Source organism: Archocentrus centrarchus, chromosome 14 (assembly GCF_007364275.1).
Source record: "Archocentrus centrarchus isolate MPI-CPG fArcCen1 chromosome 14, fArcCen1, whole genome shotgun sequence".
NCBI lineage: Eukaryota > Metazoa > Chordata > Actinopteri > Cichliformes > Cichlidae > Archocentrus > Archocentrus centrarchus.
Window position 1 is genome coordinate 26,966,525 of NC_044359.1, and position 22,421 is coordinate 26,988,945.

Sequence of the window (22,421 nt, forward strand, 5' to 3'; positions counted from 1 at the left end):
CAAAGCAGTTGAAGCAGAATATAAATGGTGTTCAGTGGAGCTCATGTCTTAGTTGGTTTGTCTTTAGGCGACTAAAGCTGTGGTCTTGTGAGCAAATTGTAATTAATAATGGAAAATGTTGAAGCTGTGAAATGCAGTGTTGGGACAAAAAAAGAAACCTTGTGTGTGTCAGCCGAATGTTTGCGTCTTCCATTTGTTTTTAACCTTTTCGTGTGTCAGAAGCTGCCCCTTTTAAATAAACAGTAAAGAAAATGTGAACTTTAATTTTCAGGATGAACCATTGTTAATGTGCCAGATAAAAAAAAAAAATTTAAAAAGCCAATATGCCTATTTATTTTTTATTGCACCCAACTATGGCTGCTCGAATAGTGACCTTTAAAGCAGCTGAAGGCAGACTGTTGTGCTTTATCAAAGCAGCCACACTTTAAATCATCAGAAATGAGATCCATTATGACCTGCTACAGTGCAGACGTCTGTCGGGTGTTTGAAGTGATACCTCATATATGAAAGCTGCATTTTCATTTACACTATGAGCTGCTAGAAGAGAACGCATGCTTATTTAAAGGAGGCCAGCAATGGCCTAAAACAGAGTTTGGCTTACAAATATTTATGAATTCATTATCCCATATATACAGTTAAAACTTAAAAATTAATTTTAGAGCAGCATTTTCTGTTTGGCATTTGATAAGCAGATGTCATTAGTTACCAAAAAAATATTGCAAACCATTTCCACTACTTTATTCTACACAGTCCACTCTAATTACCTCATGATAATATTAGAGTTGATAACAACAGTATGTATTGTATAGTACAAGGTGTTGGTAGGATTGGAGGTAGTTGTTACTGATGGTACTGGAACTGTTGCTACTCATTCAGATTACCGAACACCAGCGTCTCGTGCTAAACAGTTGCTGTCTATTATCGCTCACAGTTCTCTCAACCTCCAAGTTTTGACTGAGTCCATGTTAGGTTCTTTGGTGCCAGAAGTGGATTAGAGGATGGAGTCATCAGCTAACCCTGGCAAGCTTGTTAGCAAGCTGCATCCCTAAACTACTAGTGCATCGTACAGCCGCAGATATCTGCTCGATAGTGCCAGGTAACAATCTAGTAAAACACTAGAATTTGAGATATCCAGTTAATTCATTCTAGTTAGCGGAGGTAAGGACTAACAGACACTGACTGGCTATACCTGCCTGTGTGGGGACAGCAATCACACCCTAATTCCAGTATGTACCTGGATGAGTTCTAAAAAAAAGGATTCACTCGACTTAGAGTTGTAATGTAAGAAGAAATCATTCATAGAGGCCAAAGCTGATTTTTGTAACAGGCTGTAAAAATGCTTTTTTAATGCTGTAGAATTGGGCATACTAACATGGGAGTTTATTAATGGGCTTTTGAAACCAGCCTCAAACTGCGCTTTTTGGTAGTTCCGTGTTGGCTTTATTTTTCAGACATTTTTCAGGCATTGGGGCTCCTGTTTTAGGTGCAGGTAGGTCAGTTAAGCACTTGGGTTGTCAGCGTTAATGGTGCCTTCACGGATGTGCAGTTCATCCCATAGCAGTTGATTCTGGTTTTTGAGCTGCAGTAAGAAGCTGGATAGTTTCCCTCTCAGCGTTAGCCTGAAGAAAGTGGTGATTTCCAAAAAAAATTTCATATTTTGTCCAACTACAGTGCAGTTTTCCACTTTGTCTCTGAAATTTCTGGATCCTCTTTTAAATGAATTTTTCTCTGTTGAGTTTTAACCTGCATTTGCGGACAAACTGTTCGCAGACAAGAGGATTCAGAAATGTGTCCCCGTGTCTGAAAGTCACAGCCATTCAGTTTTGGTTTTCTGCCTTCTGCAGAGTCTCTGAGGATGCTGTAGATTAAATCTACCAATTCGTTGCAGTTTAACATTAAGAAACATTACTCTTAAGTTGATTAACTTTTTGCCCACACAGTTTGAAAGATGTTCTTTTTGTGCCCAATCATGTAAATGACCTTACCAATTAACCTCATTAGTTGTTTTAGCCGCCCCGTCCCCACTTTGCCCTGTCAAGTATCAGAGTCTAAAAGAGTTTGTTGATTTTGCTCTATTTTTGCTATTATTTAAAATTGGGTTTAAATAATTTGCAAATCACTGCATTCAGTTTTTAATTTACAAATTATGTAATGTCCCAGCTCTTTGGGAAATGGGGCTGTATTTCACATATCCACCTACTCTAATCTTAACATCCTTGTCCCAGGTCAAGAGACTAAAATATGAGTAGCATCACTTTGTCAGTATCTCATTAGTTTTTCTAGTGCACAACTGCAGTAAAACATTACAGTCAGTCTCTGCTGGTCCTGCTTGTCTCTGTGCCTGCCTCCTGCAGCCTCCCTCTGTTGCACCGTCTTCTGCTCCTTGAACAATCAATAGGCAGCCAACATCATTCCAGCGTCGTCTCCATGGAAACGAGCTCTAGCCGCTGTAATGATTGGGCCCCTTCTCAAAGCCTGCCTTTTTGTGATAGGGCGATGGAAGCAGTCCTCCCAGCCCCCTCCTCTCATAGACACTCGGCATCTTACACACACACATTTTTCCCTTCGTCCTCCTCCTTCACCTTTATGGCTCTGCAACCGAGATGGGATTAAGCACGCTGTTGAGTCTTCTTGCTTCTGGATGAAATGCTTTTTGACAAGGCAGCATGAATGTTGAGAGACTCACAGCTGAGGAGTCAACATGCCACCCACGTCTCAACCTTACTGAGAGAATCGGGGCTGAAGCGAAGACCTGTTAGTCCGCTCAGTTTTTCTCCGTCGCACGTCTCGTCTCGTGTTCTGTTTCATTTGGGACTGCATGGGCTGTTTCAACCTTACACAGGGTATGAAGTGACCTGGTATGTCTTCTTTTTTCTATTTATGACAACCCCCTCTCGGGCAAATAAGCGGCGAGGCAAGAAGAAAAGGGCTATTTCAGTGTTGTGGGCTGGACTCTGAATCTGAATGGTACACTGATAAATACAACATTATGCTCAAGAATGCTGCTGTGCAGTGGCATTCATTGATTGGTCTTCACAAGCAGAGACCAAAAATATATAATATCCCTTTGGAGCTGATTGCCCTCATTTTGGAAAACGTCACTGCGCAAAGAGAGGAGGTACTTTACAGATGAGCCAGGAGTTGTAACTGCTTTTATTCAAGCCTCAACAACCTGCACTAGAGCTGTTTTTTCAGTCCCGTTTAGCATGGATTCACAAAAATAAGAGGCCGATAAACATGGCAGTAAGACTTCTTTGCTTGGTTTCAGACACTTCACCTCAGCCTTGAATAAAAAACCGTTCTCTTCATTGCGAACTATTGGAAGTCAATCTGGTTAATTCTCCTCCAGCAAATCAAAAGCACGCAATGGCTCGGTCTTGGCCGGGCACCTCTTTTGGTCATATCGATCTCCTCTGCTCTGTTTAACTTTGACAGAGAGTGATGTATGACCTGTGCACTCGGCCTGAGCAGCCCGAGCCCACACCGGCACACGGAGAGATGGAGATCCGCGAGGAGGCGGAAGCTCTCGGGCCACAGCAGCTGGAGTTGAGGGGGTCTGACCAGCATGAGAAGCAACACAGGCTCTTGGACAAAGCAGTCCCAACGACTGCTAATATCACTACAACATCACTGTTAGGAAAGAGGCACCACTCACTTTACGCAAACCTCAGTGGCTTAGAAGTGGACGGGATACATAAAGTAAGTGTTGAACACTGATGTTTCTTTCTGATAGTTGATGGCTTGGAAATGATTTGGGCCTGGAGAGTTGTCAGCTAACACTAATATTAAAGAGGAACTGATATATGTAGCCTATACAGGATCATTTTAATTGGAGATTTCAAGTCATTACTAAAGCTGATATTCGGGTTGCGTGACTCCTAATGTTGCAAACTATGACATGGGCTAGCTCTGCATAACCTTTGAAACATATAAAGCTAACTGAAAGTTACAGGACCTGCATTTAAGTGTAAATCATTTTGTATTGGTTTACACTGATGTTCCACTCAACTTGTATGTGCTGCTTATTTTCATGACAGCTGGTCTGGAAAGGTGCTGTAGTAGAAACAGGGTTGGCAGGAATTTGTCTGACCTATAGTGACTTTAAACTGTTTTTTAATTTCTATGCATCCTCTAAATAACCTACTGTTAAGTGGTATAGCCAATTTTAATGTGGCTCAGTTGCTCGTTCATTAGCTTCTCCAAAGAGTTGCAGTATAAGAAGCTATTGCCTTATCCGTCCTAAAATACATAGCTTTGTAACATCAACAAATGAAATACAACATTTCCAAAAATATTTGGAATAACTGAGCGTGAGTGGTTCAACTGCTCTAGAAAGCGAGTAGATTCTGTTAAAAGTTGCAGGTAGTGCCTCGGTGCTGCAAGCAAAACCTGTGTCAAAACAGCATCTCCCTTAAAGTGCATGAGGAGCAGCATGTGAAGACAGCTGAATCAGTCTGGGCCACGTTGAGCTGCCATAACCTGCTGCGCCATTTGCGTTTGTTTAGTTTGTTTCTCTTCAGTTTACTTGTCCTGTTTTAGTATCATATCGAGCTTTGAGTCATTTCCACTGGCCACTTTTTTTGCAGCATTTTTTTCACCACAAAACATCGGCCCCCTCCCCCTTTGTTTGATGCTTTGCATGTTTCCATAGTTGTGACGGGATTTCATCATCCAAGCGAGGTAATAATCTCTGTGCAATATTGCCTGCTCTCTTCTCCACCCCCACAACTTTATTACCCACGATCACCGTTTAGCAAAAGCCCCTAATGAACTGTCGACGCACAACCTGGGACCTGTGGTCACACGGCGTGCTTATAGATTACTCTATGAGCACACCGTTATTTGCTGTGTGGGTACCACAGTTGGCCTTTTGTTTTGTTTTCACTAGTCCCATCCATAATTGATGACTGTGTCTGCGGTGGTGTTGTTGAATGGTAGGATGTATTTATAAAACAACATAATAAATTGTATTACCTCTTCCTCCAAAAAGAGTAAAATAATGATGTGAGAAATGCAGCAGGTTTTTACACAGCAGGCAGCAATAATAGAAAGTGGCTGAAAGTGCCCTGTGGAGAAAAGTGGTTGGTTTTAATGTTCAGGTATAACTTACCAGATTTTCATTATGTGGCTTGGCTTAAGAATCAGAAAGCAATTTATTCACTCATTAATTCATAAGAGCAGTAGAGAACTCATTTCACATCAATTTTTTAAGATGTTGTTGCTGTAAGTCTTTCCCCTTCATGCAAGAAAGAGGCACAGTTTTATTGAAGTCAGCAACCTCGTTGACTTTGTGGTCCTCTGCGATCCACACTTTTTAAACACCTGTCTATATGGCTGCCTGTCTGATTGCTAAGTTCAATATGCAACTCCATTTATCCCATCACCCTACTGAAGTTAATCTTTCGAATTGACCCTGCATTCATATAACATTGAAGGCTGACAGGCTGAGGTTGCTGTTCAGTTTTGCATCAGTTTATTTCCAGCTGCAAACTATCAATGGAAACAGTTATTCTGGGGTCTTTAGAAATGCTGTTTGGCTTGAGAGAAGTGCAGAGATATGCAGTCGTGTTTCTGCTGAAGCTACTCTGCTACCTCAGTTACTCCTGAGGGGACATTAACTGCTTTGTAAAATAGCCAAATTGTAAGAGTACGTGTCACTCAAGTGTGTTGTCAGATGTGGTTCCATGTGGGCAGTTTTACCCTGAGTTGTTGTTATTATTGGTTAGATCTGAAACAATTAAATGTTAAGCTTAAAGTGGTTATGTGAAAAAATACAATTTAAATGTCAGACATACCAGAATACTCATTTATCTGTTGTACGGTATTCTGGAGTCAAAGGTTTTGATGAAGCACAAGATGATAAGCCTCTCATTTAAAGTTTACCGCTGATCAAAGAAGTTATTTAAACAGTTCACTGACTTAAGCCACAAGATTGTAATAATATTACAGTCATCCTGCAGCAAGCCTGACATCAGAGATGTTTCAGCCATAGAATTGGTCGTTTTCTTTGTTGTTAAACAATGAATTTGCAGAATGCCTGCCGAGCGATTTTCTGTCGGTTACCAAGTTGATTGATGGAATAATCATTGAAGCTCGTGGTCACAGTAATGGATTTTGCGGGCAGTTTTATTAAAAAAAAAAAAAAATCCAGAAAAACTTAAAGTGAGTGTAAGATTGATCCTTGCTGTTGCTTGCATGTGTGGAAACGTGTGGGTTTTATATTGGCCGGCCATGTTATTCCTTGTGAATAATTGATAAGGGGGGTGAGGGTAATCTCTAGAGTACCGGTCTCTCTCCATATCCCAGCCTAAACATTAATGTCCTCCTCTCTGCTGTCTGGCTGCAGTGAGGAGCAGAGTCTCTGAGTGAAACGGGGATCAAATGCTGTTTGCTTTCACTAACAGTGTGGACCCAGTAGACCATTCCACACCATATACTTTAGGGTTAGGGATGTATCCGTACACATTTGCTCAGCTCACTGTTGATCTGGTTTGCTGTGGCAAAGCCTGAAAAATCGAGCTTCCAGAAATGAAAACACCATAATTTATGCAGTACTGGAAATCCTGTGCAGCACTGCAGCTGATCTTTAATCTACATCCCCCATTAGCTAAGAGCATCATTTACATATCTCTCAGTTGGCAGAAGCAGGAAAGTCCATATTCATCTTTCTTTCTTTCACATTTTCTCCCCAACTTTTTTTTTTTTTTTTTTTGCATTCCATGTCCTCACTATAACCCCTGCAGTATTGGTATTAAATTTCATTTATAGAAAATTGTTCAGCGTTTGCCTTTTTAAGGCTTTATCACTCAGAGGGTGTCTGGTCATCCCTCCTCCTGCAGTTGCCGGCCTCTGTTTAGACTCCTGTGTATTTGGCGTCTTTCAAGCCTTCTTTGCTGTCTGTGACATTTCTGCATCATTTGGTCCTGCTGGCAAGATTGAACCCATGATTACCTGTTTTCTTCTTTGCAATGGGAAATGCTTTTAGCTTTTAGGAGGATGAAAGGCAGTCTCATTTTGTTGACCCCGTGGTTATCAGAAAAAGGTCACCTCAGCCTTTCATAACAGGAGAATCTGTCAGGTGGGCATTTATTTTTGGCCGGGACATGTGAAGGATTGTTAGGGAGCACTAAGGTGGTGTTTAGGCATTTCGACACAGTTGCCGGAGACTTAATGCCTGACTTGAACTTCCTTAGTGTCATCCTAGCCCGTGTGTGTTATATGTCATCAGGAAACTTGCCTCCAACTCTGCTCTGCCCTGTACTCTAAAAATGTTTACTATATCTTCCTCTTGGCTTCTAAATGTTGCCACCTGATTTGACGTCCTTTCTTTCCTTTTTTAATTGTTCCTTTTAAAAGTGATGGTACCTGATCTAATATACTGAAGAGCAATGTTGTGTTAACACCTGAGGTCAAGGACAGTCTGATCAATATACTTTAACATCACCAACAGAGAGTGAGAGAGAAAAAATACTCAACAACTAGCGATGCTTTAGCATGTTTTCACCTGACCTGTCTCTGTCTCTGTGCTGGAAGCATCCTGGGGAATTTTTCAGCCGTTCATCAGTCAGCTGTGGGTGATGAGATGCTGCCTGGGGAAAACTGCTGTGATGACAGTGACCGAGTAGGAGGGGTGATTTTCGGCAACTTCAAGAGTGGCGACAAAGTCCTTGTGGGCCTGCTTGGAAGCATTTTTTTTTTCCCAATTAATTTTGCACACTTCCATTTCTGGCTGAATGCACTGCAGCTTGTGGAGGTCAGGGCAATCTGTAGCTTGAAGGTGGCTGAATGGTGTGGCCTTAGTGCTCATTTGTGCATTTTGGTTGCAGGTAGAAGGGCAGCTTAGCCTTAGGAGCATGTGCATTTCATTAGGATACACATGTGCGGCCATTGTGGTGTCGCCTTGATACTGATTTTCTAAACATAATTAGAACCAACACAAATCACAAAGTTTGTGCTTAGGAAGGAATACAATGTGGAGATTATTTTATTGTAGAGTATAAGCAGAGCTATGGATATGAATCTATGGGCATGATCTCTATACACTTGGATATATCTCCATTACACTTAATAAATCCGTGCTATGATGTACCTGTGTGGATTTAAAAATAAATTCATTAAAAGCCTCTCTCCACATTTCCACAGACAAAGTTGCTGCTGGGGTCGTAGCAGTGGGTTGAGGAGCTTGTATGCATAAGCAGTTTTCTCTAACTAGATGAAGGATTGAATTCTTGTGAAGCTCTTGGCATTGATCCTGTGGAGGGTTGGGGTGGGGGGACACAAATCATCTTAACTACATACATTTCCCATCAGTCTATTTTCTCTTGACAGTGCACTAAATGAAATAACTCAGTGACCCCTCCTTCTGTTCATGTTTGCCTTTTTAAAAGGCCAGATGATGTTCTCTGTATGTCTGACACCTTATTAAGCCTCTGGGGGCTGACGGGGTTGTGACATTTTTATTTGGGGGCTTTGAGATGATGAGGCAGCCGTGCTCGTATGGAATCTAATTACTGTGGTGGTGGTAAGGCGGTGTTGTAATGGCTTTGTAAGGGAGAAGCCCGAGACATCCCCAAGCTACAATAGAGACAAGAATATTACACCTGCCATCCACTACAGATGGTTAAATACAGTCATCATTGCCTCTATGTTTATTCCTGTTCTTGGATCCAGCATGTAATCACTGCTGATTTAACAGATAAATTAACATGAAAGAATACATCACGACATGTGCTGGCATCATGATTTCTAGTCTGATCGCTGGATATAAACGAGACAGTTCAGACCATGTAAAGGAAATGTGTACATTCTCTTTCTGTCCTTGATATATGGTAGGGGGAAAAAGGACTAACAAGTATCTCCAGACAATGCATTTTATTTTTGCACAACCTCACCCAGTGGACGTTTGTATGAGGTGTGTTTGCTGGATGCCTCGGGGGAAAGTAATAGGATGTCTTGTGTTGGCTCTTTGTTCTTGCTGTGTGAGCGAGGACCCCCCTAATCTGTCACCATCAGGTACCCTGGGGGAGGTGAGTTGTGATGAATACAGGAAGGGATTTGAGAGGACACTAAAGAGGGTTTCTTCATGACTTATATATGAGTGTAAAGCAGGAGCTGCTGTTTATAAAACACCTCGGGCCACAAATGGCTTTGTTGCTCTTCTCATGTGTAGTTTTTGTTTTTTTCTTCGGCTTTGTTGAGCGCACTCGCCTTTTCCTTTCCATAACAAAGTTTTGCAGAACCCTATATCTAAATTAAGCTAAAGCAGTTGCTGTGGCCATTTTTTTTTGTCTTATGAGGGAAGTAAATATTGCTACCTTTCAAAACACCAGCTTGGAAATGATGTTTGCAAAGGAAAAGAATATAAATGTACGGATAAACGTGTCATCATTTTTATCTGCACATAAGCAGCGCCATGTTAAATCATGATACTGTTGAACACTAAGAAATATGGGGTTCTGATTAATGTCTTTTGAGGATATTTGATAGCTTAACAGTTCATGAAACCTCATTAGCCAACCACTTGTGTTACCAGACACAGAGATAAAGAGCGTCATTGATTTGACTTTAAATTGTACTGCTTCACGAAGTCCATTAGTATCCGCTTCAGGAGAAGGGCCGCCATTCCCAAGTCTTCATTACTGTTTTTCTCTTTCTCGCCTGAGCTGGTAATTAAAGCTGCGTTTATGAGTCGTGTGTGTGTGTTTGGTGATTGAGGGTTGGGTCTGTGGGCGGGGGCTTTTCCCCTTCCAATATTGCTAGAAGCACATGAGGCCTCCATTAATTAAGGCACATTTCCAGATTCAGCAGGCTGCCTCCTTCATGCCAGTGACTGAAACTGAGCAGCATTTACGTGCAGGTTGGAGAGTGAGTGTTTATAAAAATGAATCTACAGTTTTCTAGGGAGCCGGAGTACAACTGTTTTAAAGAATATCAGTTTTTATGTTGTGGTAGTGTAGAAACGTGTTAGATTAAAAAAATATTAATTTACAATTTGCCTGAATTGGCCTAGCATATGAAGCCCTTTTTGATGTGTTTGCTAAACTCAAGTCTTAGTCAGCATTAAGGCACCAAACACAGATCTGAGTGTTTGCACTCCTACTTCACTTATCGAGCCCAGCAAAGAGTTAACAAAGGCGAAGCATGCGCGCCTATGTGCCCGTCTGTGTCTTTGTCTTGTAGTCTCCTTAGAGGCTTATAGCGGGGGATTTTTAGCTGTCAGCTAAAAATGCTGATGTTGGTGTTTCTGCGAAAACCAGACATTTCCATACGCCATACAAAAGCTCCCCATGGATCCCAGACAAAAGAACAATCTGGCTGTTGCAACCTTATGAATATGTAAGAATAAATCTCTGAACATTTAATGATCTGTTCCATCTTCTAAAGTCCTCTTTTGTCTCAAAAATATGATAAAATGCATCATCTACTACACATGCTCGTCTCCATTCCCTGTAGCTTTTTATATTAGTTTTCTATTCCCAGAATTTGTATATGCACTGATACATGCCTAATATTGCAGTCTTTATTATACTCAGCAAACAGCGATGCATCACAGCAGTAAAGCTGTGAAATATTGGAGAGGTTTGAGTGGAAAATGAAATGCAGTGCAGATAAGGGGGTTAAACAGAAGACGGTGGAAATTCCTGTCATGTAAACAACATGTTTTATCTTCTAGTAGTGCTAATAAAATAAGTCCTTTGAATCAGTGAGAATGACTAAAAAAGGTTTACTATAATTTAATATCTTGTACATGAGCTGTTTTTTAATATCTTCCATATTTGACTTGCCTCACATATTTATATTCCTTCCATGAGCTCTAAATAAAACCTGCCACACACTGAGAGTCGTTACATCAGTACAAAGATTTTTCATCACACACTGGTGTGTCTTTGCATTTTTTTTTGTGTTGCTTCTCTAGCTAAGAGTTTCCAGTAAAACACCCAGGAAAGGCAGGTATTTCAGAAGATCCCTAACCCATTTTGATGTAAAACCTTAGAGACGTATAAAACACCATCTGACCCAGATAATCAGAGGGCAATTTAGCCTGTTCTCTTTAAAAAGTCTCGTCAGTGTCAGCTTGCTGTCACTAATAAAAGTAATGCAAGGGGATAATTTATAACATCCCGCCTGTTGGGTTTGTCTGGTAAAGCTTGTCTTTATTGTTGCTTTATGGTTGTTTGCCTCAAGAGGCAGAGTGGGGCACTTATCACAGGGTTGGGGATCTGACTCAAAACCCCCAACCGCATACTGTCTTTGCATTGTAGTTTGCTTCAGTTGTGGGCAGTTGAATTAATGAAATAGGCATTGGAAAACTTCTTAGAAAGTTTGGCTGTTTTAATCATTTGTAAAGACTTTTCTTTCTGCCAAATGGCCTTACTGAAGTTGCTTCTGCTTACAAGGTCAGTAATGCTGCTGGGAACACCTGCTGTGCTGCCAAACTGTAACAGTCATGTGATGGCAGAGTTTGCCCTTCCTTACAGAGTCACTTTCACTGCACAGAAAAGTATCAGTGTGTTTGTGTGAAAGGTGTTTCTTTCCGAGTAGTCATCTTAAAGATCTAAAAGTATATTTTGTAGTAATATAAAAAGCCATTCATCTGAAGCGGGGTATACGCTGTGCGATCTTGTGCTGTCCCAGCTGAAAGATAGAAAAACAGGAAAGCATAGGTGCAACATTGCAGGTAATGTTGATACAATGTTGTACAGCGAGGCACAAGAGAAATTTGTTGAAAAAAAGCTGATACATTCGCTTCCGCTCATCCTGTTCAGGGTCGCTGGAGCCTATCCCAGCTGTCATAGGGCGAGAGGCAGGGTACACCCCGAGCAGGTCACCAGCCTGTCGCAGGGCTAACACAGAGAGACAAACAACCTTTCACACTCACACCTATGGGCAATTTAGAGTAGCCAATCAACCTAACCCCAGTAAGTGCATGTCTTTGGAATGTGGGAGGAAACCGGAGTACCCGGAGGAAACCCACGCAGGCACGGGGAGAACATGCAAACTCCACACGGAGAGTGGGAGAGGCCTGGGCCAAGGTGGAATCGAACCCAGGCCTTTCAGATATTATTCTAGCTGATAAAAACAGTTTTATATGACTATAATAGTTTTTAATATTGTTACAGTTTAATATGACCATAAGAATGTAGCTGTTAATTTTAAGTGTTGCATGAAAGCCTTCCTTAACAAATTAAAGACAGATATTTTGCTGTCCTTTCATTTAAATAATTTGTGTGTTTTTTTATACTGATAGACATTATTTTATGAAAACACTACTATAAATACTATATGGGAAAAAAGTTCACTTATGTTGACCTTTCAGGATGTAGACAGTATGAGTTTTTATTATTAGGAACCCATAAGTTATATGTTTGCGGTAATGAGTGCATACAAAAAGATTCAAACAAAGCACACGGGGGATGGCTCCGTCTGTCCTGCCCAAGGCTCAAGATCTGCTGACAGACGTTGGTATACAGACCCCTGCCCTCTCGTGACCAAGTTACATCTGCCTTGCTTTACTGAGCCAGGCCTGTGTGGAAACGGCACTGCTGTGAGAGAGAAGAGCTGCCTGAATGCTAATATGTATCCCAGGTTTGGGTAAATCTTACCATCTGCAGCCCTTTTCTGTGGCATTGAGCAAAGCAAGAGCTGGATAGTTTTATAGAAGCCAGCATCACGTCATGCCTACAGCAAAGCCTCTGGTGTATTTCAGCATGATTCCCAAGGAACAATTACGTGACATGGACAGACTCCAAGATCATTAGAATGGAGGCAGGCGGAGGCTGAGTTCACTCTGGCTGGCCCTCCTCTTAGGTGATTGATTAGGTGCTAGCATCGTCATCCTGAGAGGAAGAATGGGACACTGGGACTGGCTGACTTCTCTTAACTGATGGCAGCAAAGTAACTCTCAAGGACACAAAAATTAATCCATGAACTGAGGCCAACTTTCTTTGTGCCTTCTTACTACACAAAGAATGCTGTGTATAGTACACAGTGCTCCTCCTGATAGCCTGCCAGTTTAAGGCCAGATATTTGTTGTATTTATTCTAATTAAAAACTTGTCAGCTGGACTCTGACAAAGTGATTTGTGTTACAACAGCTTCTGTTAGAGATAATTGTAGAATCTCAGCAGCAGAGACATTAGCTGCTTTTATTCCCAAGTGTCAGCCAGATCTGCATTATGAAGTCATTAAGGTTTCAGTTAGTAGGCAAGAAGCAGCAGTTTTTATTTTTTTATACAACACATTGTAAACACATAAAGGGTGTTTTACAGGAAAAGAAGAAGCATTTGAACAGTCCAGTTGTTATTTTGTGCACATAGTTTCTCACATGACTCTGTGCACTCTGTGAGAAATTACACTCTCAATACTTACACATGTATTAAGAGGGTAACTGGCAGCTAGGTGCTGCTAATCAAATGCACTTGATTGTGACCAAAGCGCCACGTTTGGTTGGAACTAAACAGCATATCAGCAGAAACTTGTTATACCAACTGTGGTGGAGGGATGATGATTTGGGCTTGGTTTGCAGCCACAGGACCCGAGCTGAGCACCTTGCAGTCTTTGAGTCGGCCATAAACTCCACAACAAGTTTTCTAGAGACAAATGTGAGGTTATCTGACAGCTAACGCTTGGCCAAAATTGGGTTTTGCAACAGGACAATAATCCCAAGCACAGAGCGGCAAATCTACAACAGAATGGCTGAAAAAGAAAAGAATCAAGGTGCTGCAATGGCCCAGTCAAAGTAGAGACGTCAACTCGATTGAAATGCTGTGGCAGAACCTTTAGAGAGCTGTGCGTAAACAAATGCTCGGAAACCTTAATGAACTGAAGCAATGCTGTCAGAGAAAAGTGGGCCAGAATTCCTCCACACTGATGTGAGAGACTGATCAAGTCAAACAGAAAACCACAGCTTCAGTTTATTGCTGACAAAGGTGGTTCTACGAGCTACTAAATCATGGGGCGTTCTTAATTTATCACAGGATTCCTGTGAAAACTTTCTTTTTCACATAACTATAGTAGTTTGATTCTTCCTGTGTAACCACGGAATTACTGTAGTTTGTAGGTTGGTTCTTCATTCCTGTTTTTGTCTTTACCAAACATTCATCAACCTCACTGTTTTCACTGCCATGCTGTTACTTATGTGTAACAGTATGGCCCAATAGATAAATCAGCCTAAGACAGTTGAATAAGCATTGTCCCTGTATCCCTGAAAAATTCATGTGTCATCAGTGAGCAAATAGTCTGAGAATGAAATGCTGCTCATAATTTTTTTTTATCTGTGCTTTAGAGTTTGGTGAGCAGTTGCTCCCCACTGTATCATCTTTATTATAGGGTTAGCATATTTTCCAGTGGATGGGAACGCTGATGAAGGATTGCAGAGACTTCCTGCCTCTATTTATAAAATGTGAGCTTGATCAGAAATAAAGAAACATGTAGGAAGCATGACTGGATGTACTGCAAGAGCTGCACATGTGTGTTTTAAGAATAAAAGCAACAAATATCAGAAGTAGAGTCACCGAATGTACTTACATTGAATGGTTATTGGAGAAAAATGCATTCTGTTTCAAAACAGGGTTTGGAAATTCTTGATAATACCCCTTTATGTGTGAAGTCTTGAAACCGCTTCAGTAGTTTCCGTCTCAAACATTTGAGTCACACACATGAGTAATTTTGTGGTACACTATCTCAGCTTGGCCCAAAGAGCCCATTTCATTTTAAGAAAAATGCACTTGCTGACTCTGTGCCTGTATTGATTATATGAGTTGTCCATGAAGCATCTTTTTTTGTGTCCGCTGATCAGATCTTGCCTTGACTGCAAGCTTTTCACAACTAATTTAAAAGGTATTGTAAATTCACTTAAGCACTTTTTTTTTTTAAATTTAAAGCTAAATTGTGCCTTTAACTAGTAAAACTCTGCCACACATTCTTCTTTTATTTTTATTTCTCTTTCTAACCAGATCAAGAAAACATATTGTAGTTGTAACCCACTAACCAGATATTTAGATGGTATGTTCATTGTTAGCATCACATCAGTATTAAGGTATGAACACACAGGAGCCTCAGCTGCTGTCTCAGTAAACAGCTGGTGAATAGTGTTGACTTCAGTAATGGGTACAGTAGCATTAAAATCCCCCCCTCCCCCAGGGAGCCATTTGATCACCTGCCTTCTGCAGTTACCAAGACAACATAAACAAAATGATGATTTTTTTTCCTTTTTTTTTTTTTTTCTTTTTTAATCTGCACTGTGTCATGAGGATGTGGCGGTCCAGTAGTTTCATTATCAGAGGGCGGTTTTAAGTTAGTAATGAGATCCCAAGTGTTTTACGTGGACATATTGGTGAACAGGTGTTCCACGTGTGAAGTTCTGGTTGTGCTTCTTACCTGAAATATGTTTCACAGTTGAGGCACTCATTTTTTCTCCTGTCTATGGGTAACTTTGGGCAGGACATCCAGAGTGTTTCATACTAGTTGAGCATCTCTCTGGGATCTTCTCATTATATGTGAGCAACCAAAGTCAGATTATGTAAATGTGTTGCATTGCTGTAAGAATGGACCTTTTGTTTGCCTTTGGCATCTCTGTTCATACTGTCTGTTCCTCTGCTCTCACTGCAGCCATTGCATTTGTGGGTGGCACCTCTAATTTCAACCTTTATGTCTGAGCCTCAGGGCTCATTTAGAGCATCTCTGGCACAGAGGCAGGGCGGTATCGCTTCCATTTAGATGAAGCACCAATCTGAGGTCCCCCCCCCTTCCAGGCTTCATCCATGTGGCTGCTAAACACCCGAGACAGTCTTGATCACCACATTGACTATCTGCCACATTGAGTGCTGCTTTGTTCAGCTGTCCCTCACAAGCTCACAGCCATATTACTGCAGCACCTAATTACACTGTCTAAACCTCATGGTGTACACCTAAATATAACAATTAAATATACAGTAGGACTAGCACATGCAATCCTGTTTTCAGAAAGCTGGCACAGTGTAAAATATAAATAAAACGTAACTGCATTTTCTTAATTTATTTATGCTCAGATTGATTTTGACAGCATAAAAACACCTTCTCTAGAAATAAATACATTTAAAAAATGGAAGGCGGGTAAAAAGTTTGTTTAATGCCTAAAAACATCTCACAGCTAGTCTTTCAGGAGGAAAGATGGTATGGGTTTCACCAAACCATGAAGACTGTGGGCAAACAGTTCACCAATTTTAGAATGTAGTTTCTCAACATAAAATTGTGTTAAAACAAACAAACAAACAAACAAAAAAAAAAAAACAAATACATTTTTAATTGTGGCTTTGATCATCATCATCAGTGCATAATCCAGAGATCTCTGGAACAGAGATGAGCTTACTCTGTTGTCACAACTGTGAACCGGGACAGCACTGAAGTGTCTTTGGGTCATTAGACTCAAGTGTTCTCAAAAGGGACAGCTAAAATCAAAAATCAGGTTTGAAGTGTCAGTTAATTAGTGTTCTTGTTCAATAGGGATCTTTGAGGAAGGAGCAAATTAGTTGTAAGAGTGTGTCACTGGGTGGAGCAGGTCGCAGGCTATCACAACATTTTTTAGCTCTTTTTTTCCCCTCTCTGCTTCATAATGCAGAAGAGGAAGGAGACAGCACTTCTTCTTCTGCTGCTGAGTTGGTCTGTTATAATAGGTGATCAGTGCCAGTTGTGGACTGAATGAGTTGGTCTAATGAAAAGCCTATTCAGTGAGCTGTCATCTGTCAGCCCCCATTAGACAGCGCTGTGTAAACACCGGCTGACAGCAGTGGAGGCTGTCTGCATGTCAGATATAAAACATAAATTAAGGCAGAATGGAAATCAATCCCTTCTTTTCACCTTTTCACTTAAGAAAGCAGAACAAACAGTGTTGCAATAGATGGTAAACTCTGCATCTGTTTTTGCTGTGCTTTTTTTTTTTCCCCAGAATGGCACTGACTATGGCTTCCTGGTGCGTCAGAATTCTGAACTCTTGCGAGCCCTGGATGAGCTGGAGAAGACTTGTGCCACATTAAGAGAGGAGAATGGCCTGCTGGTAAGACTAAAAATATAACTGAGGGCGTGTAGTCTTGAGTGAAGGTTTTGTAAGAAAGTAGGCCAAATGCACAGACGGTGAACAAAAAGATGTAACTTCCTCTCTTTCTGTTCTTCGCAGCCATTTTTATTCAGGCATTTCAGTTCCAGCTCAGAGATTCAGACCATTAATAAGACATTCTGAATAACTGCATGATTTATTTGTTTGGCGTTGCTGTGTTAGCATTTTGCTGCATCCACTGTGTGATGATATTTGTCTCCCTTTTTGTTTAGCGGAAGAGCAGCGCCCCAGAGACTGAGGAGAAGGTCAGGCGGCTGAGGAGAAAGAACACAGAGCTGGCTGTTCTTGCAAAGAGGTTGGAAGAGAGGGCTCGCAAACTGCAGGAGGCCAACCTCAAAGTGGTACGATGGATTCTTACAGCAAACTGATTTGCCCAGCCGTGTGGCTGCAGTGGCTCGGTGTCAGTACTGTCCGAGTCACGTTGTCATAATGCCTGATAATAAGTTAGAAACAGAATCACCGAGCATGTGAATAAAAGGAAAAGAAAGAAAATCCACACACATCCTTACCACAATTTGGGGGCAGTTGCTGGGCCCCCAAAAAACCTATCAACACAAGAAAACAATTAACAGCTCACACGCTGTGTATTAAATAAGTCAAATTGAGTTCTGCAGTGTGTGAGCTGTGTGAAAGGAGCCTTGTACACAGGATAATATGATGCATGGGCTCATAAGATGCAGAAGAACAAAGAAGTTTCATAAAGTGTAATATACTCTTTTATAAAAAAGTGCTGAGGAGACATAGTTTAACATGATGTGCATCTTACTGTATCAATAGCAGTAAAATATACAGCTTCAGCAAAATGTACACTGATCAGGCATAACGTTATGGCCACTGAAGTGGATCACCCTGATTATCTCTTCATCATGCCACCTGATAGGGAGCAAGTAAACATTTTGTCCTCAAAGTTGATGTTAGAAGCAGGAAAAATGGCCGGCGTAAGCATTTGAGTGAGTGCTCTCATGGGGTGCTCCTGGTCTGCAGCGGTCAGTATCTATTAAAAGTGTTCCAAAGAAGAAACAGCGGTGAACCAGCAACAGAGTTATGGGCATCCACTGATGCATTTGGGGAGCGAAGACTGGCCCGTGTGGTTCAGTCCAACAGACGAGCTACTGTAGTTCACAATGCTGAAAAAAGTTAATGCTGGTTCTGGTAGAAAGATGTCAGAATACACAGCATCACAATGTGTCGGATGCTGGGCAGAATAGCTGCAGACCGGTCAGGGTGCCCATCCTGACCCTTGCCCACCATCAAAGGCCTCAACAGTGGGCATGTGAGCATCAGAACTGGACCACAGAGCAATGGAAGAAGGTGGCCTGGTCTGATGAATCACATTTTCTTTACATCACATGGGTGTATGCGCTTTGCTTACCTGGGAAACACCTGGCACTAGGGTGGACTATGGGAAGAAGGCAAGCCTGCAGAGGCAGTGTGATGCTTTCTGCAATGTTCTGCTGGGAAACCTTGGGTTCTGCCATCCATGTCAATATTACTTTGACACATACCACCTGCCTAAGTATTGTTGCAGACAAGAGGTAGCAAAAGTACAGACATTCTGCACTTAAGTAGAAGTACAGTACAAGTACTTGTGTTAAAAAAATACTTTGGTAAAAGTTGAAGTATTGGTTCAACTTTTTTACCTAAGTAGAAGTAAAAAAGTACAGGCTCTGAAATGTACTCAAAGTAAGGAAGTAAAAGTAGCAGGTTGTAAAAATGTTGACTTCAGTGAATGAATCTCAGCAGCTTTGATTCAAACCCATCTCTGCTACACTTCATGTAACCTGTAACTCTGACCATGAACACAGACACTGTGCACCAGTCCAGCACAGAGCTTTACTGTAAATACAGCAAGGTGACCTGTTTATCACGCACTACACTGCAGTATTTTCATGCAGTCTTTGAATTACAAGTTAGTATACCTCAGTTTGTTTTGCAGTCTACCTTTAAATGTAACCTCTGTTCTTCCTCTGCTGTCCTCTTTCTTACATCTACATTCTTTTCTCTCCCTGGAAATACAGCAGCTCTTCTTTTAGCTAGCAGACTCGCTGTGTGACAAACTGCAGACAGTTTGTGTGTTTGCATTTAAAATTACCTGCCACATGTTACCCCCTTTATTTTCACTCCTCTTCAATAGCGCTAGCTAAGATGCTGTACCGCGCAAGCACAACTTATGGACATCTGCGGCCCCCTGTTAGCCCTGATTATAGCACTATAAATGGGACATAAATTACATGGTTTTGCCTCTTTAATATGTTTGTATGTGATAAGCCCGCCCTGGTGATGGAGGCGACTCCAGTACAATTGTCTCTTATGCAGCTTTATACTTTCTGAGGTGAGGTGTATGTGGACACATTATTAGCTGTAGTATATTGTAACTACAGCACACAATTGCAGAACAGTGACCTGTTATTTACTACTAGTAATTTAAGCTAACCTGAGTATTTAAAAGCCTCCTCTTAATACACTGACGTAACTTCAAACCAATGTGAAAAGCTTTTTTTCATCCCAACAATGTTTTTATCCTTCTCCCTCTTCCATTTTCTGTTTTGTGCCCTGGAGAGCTTTCTTTTTTTTTTTGTCTCTCCATCTTTAGCTACCTGTCATCAGATGGTGTGTGTGTGTGTGTGTGTGTGTGTGTGTGTGTGTGTGTGTGTGTGTGTGTGTGTGTGTGTGTGTGTGTGTGTGTAGGGGGAGGCGATGGGAGGAGTGGAGGTAAAGGAGCACAGGGGCGCCTAATCAACGCCGTGCTTCTGTTTTTGATCATATCATACGCACAGCTGTTAGATACAGAAAATGCAACTACAGAAATATTTTCCCACATCGTTTTGGTGCCCCCCTCTTGTGCGGCACACCTATGCATTGCATATATTACATACCACCATACACAACACTGCTCTTATGTGTTATTGTTCCTCCATTTGGACTCAGATCGTTTGATGCCTGACAGCGTAGTGACCACAAATTAAAAACTTTCTCTCAGACGTGTTAAACCTAGAGTAACAAGTCTGTTTTGAAAATGCAAGAAGTAGAAAGTACAGATGTTTGTTTAAAAATGTAGGAAGTAAAAGTAAAAAGTAGTCAGAAAAATAAGTACTCAAGTAAAGTGAAGATACCTGAAAAATCTGCTTAAGCACAGTGATGAAGTATTTGTACTTCGTTACTTCCCACCTCTGTTGCAGACCATGTACATCCTCTCATGGAAGCGCCTTTCCCTGATGGCTGTGGCCTCTTTCAGCAGGATAATGCTCCTAGCCACAAAGCAAAAAATGGTTCAGGAATGGTTTGAGGAGCAAAATAACGAGTTTGAGGTGTTGACTTGGTCTCCAAATTCCCCAGATCTCAATCCAGCCGAGCACCTGTGGGATGTGCTGGACAAACAAGTCCGATCCATGGAGGCTCCACCTCACAACTTAAAGGACTTAAAGGATCTGTTGCTATCATCTTGGTGCAGATACCACAGCATACTTTCAGGGGTCTATTGGAGTTGTCTGTTGGCACTATTGGTAGAAAGTTTCACTTATGATTAAGAAAGAATTATGTTTGAAAAGGACACAAATCTCAAATTATGAGTGAAACTGCCACTCTGGTTGATGAATGTCCTTCAAATTGTGTCCACACTATGATCCAACAAAACTGTACAAGAAAGACTTTTTAGAAGAGTTGGAATAGTCCGACAGGCCGTGACATCGAGCTCAGATGCAGTCATGATAGATCAGTTAATCTCAGCGCCAGTTCAAATCGCCAGATGACTCAGCTGATATCCTTCTATGCATCCAAATAGCAGATCTTATATAGGGCATACTATTTAAGCTTCTGTAGCCTGCCAACAGTTGCTGTACATCTGCAGCCTGCTTTGCCACCCGCCTCCACCCCAGCTCCTCCTTTCATTCTGTATCTCACTGAATCAGTGTCATATCTGTTGTGACTGATGCCTGCTCTGTGGGGCTCTGCCGCTCTCCCTGCCTCTGGATTTCCATGTATATGCATCAAAGGGTGGGAGAGTTTCATAACAGAGCCATGGCTCAAAATATAAATCCCCTATGGTAAAACTACACCAACATAAAGACTCCACTGGGACTGACTGGATTGTACTGTCATTTGCTGGTCCTTGACTGTAGCGTCTCTCCTTGTCCTGACAGTGTAGGTAAATTAGTGAGCTACCACTGCTGATACTAAAAGTCTAAAGACCATTCCTGCAGACCAGCATGAGCCTTGGAAAGTTGGAGTGTTCTGGTGAATGCAGCTCTTTTTAAAACTATTTATGGTCTTTTCCATTAATGGTCCTTTTGGTTTCCACTCATGTATCGTGGAGTGTGTCCCTGTCTTCTCTGAAATCCTTCCTTCCTGAATATAAATTTCCTTTGCAGGTCAATTCTCCGTCATTGATGAGACCTGGGGCAGTGGAACAGTACAAGAGAGCATTTGCCCGTCAGCGTGCTCGTGACCTAGCGCAGCATGCCGATGCACTGCTCTCTAAGGACAAGGAAATTGCTGCCCTGCAGCAGGAGTGCAGAGAGCTGGAAGCTCGACTGGGTATCACTAAGGTATTTATAACACATCTCCTCAGTCACTTCACTCAGCCTAGATTAAAATGTGGGCGCTAATTTGGCCTCAAGTTCTCGACTAAAATGCTGGTTTCTAGTTTTAAGCAATATTCGATCTAATAAACTCATCATCGCCACTGCCAGAGGCTCATAATGCCACAAGCATGCCCTCTGCTGGACAGCATGGGGACTGCTCATCCTAACCGCCTCTTAAGCCCCTATTACAAAGGCTGCGTCACTGCTGATGTCTAGATAGATGACATTGCAGGAATAGGCTGCCTTTCTAAGTGCCTGATTTTAATTACCAGTGACTTAAAAGCTGATTTTCCTGAATGTGAACATCTGTTGGGTTTAATAATAACGGATTTTACAGGATGCTTCTGAAACTGTACTGGAACATTCACATTCTTTTTGAATTTACTATTTAGCACTTGGGATGCAGTTTGAAAACTGTAAAAACAATAATGTGCTAAACTGATGATGTGATGAACTGATGGTTTGTGTGCAGGGCTCTCCTATTCCATCTGGTAGAGTGGAATTTGAGAAACTTCTTAGGGAGTCTCAGAAGGAGGTACTGCGGCTGCAGAGGCAGCTGTCGGTCACATCATCCAGACGGCAGCATGACCATATCCCTGACGACGATGCTGCTGAGAAGTGTGGGGAAAATGTGAAGGAGGAAGGTAGAGAGAAGGTAAAGTCATTCTCATCACACAAGAACACATTCAGACTCTGCACTGACCCCTGTTGGTCTTAATCATCTTTAAAAAAAAGTAAGTGAACTGTATT

The 22,421-nt window shown here is 41.6% G+C and overlaps 1 protein-coding gene across 1 annotated transcript in view; it reads left to right on the top strand.

Moving 5' to 3' along the window:
* The window catches only part of tspoap1 (TSPO associated protein 1), a 64,725-nt gene that overhangs the window by 6,096 nt on the left and 36,208 nt on the right, over positions 1-22,421 (top strand). The window contains exons 3-6 of the mRNA XM_030745640.1: positions 16,924-17,031; positions 17,304-17,432; positions 21,459-21,635; positions 22,144-22,326. Of these exons, the coding sequence (XP_030601500.1) occupies positions 16,924-17,031; positions 17,304-17,432; positions 21,459-21,635; positions 22,144-22,326 (597 nt within the window). The remainder of the gene's footprint in view (positions 1-16,923; positions 17,032-17,303; positions 17,433-21,458; positions 21,636-22,143; positions 22,327-22,421) is intronic.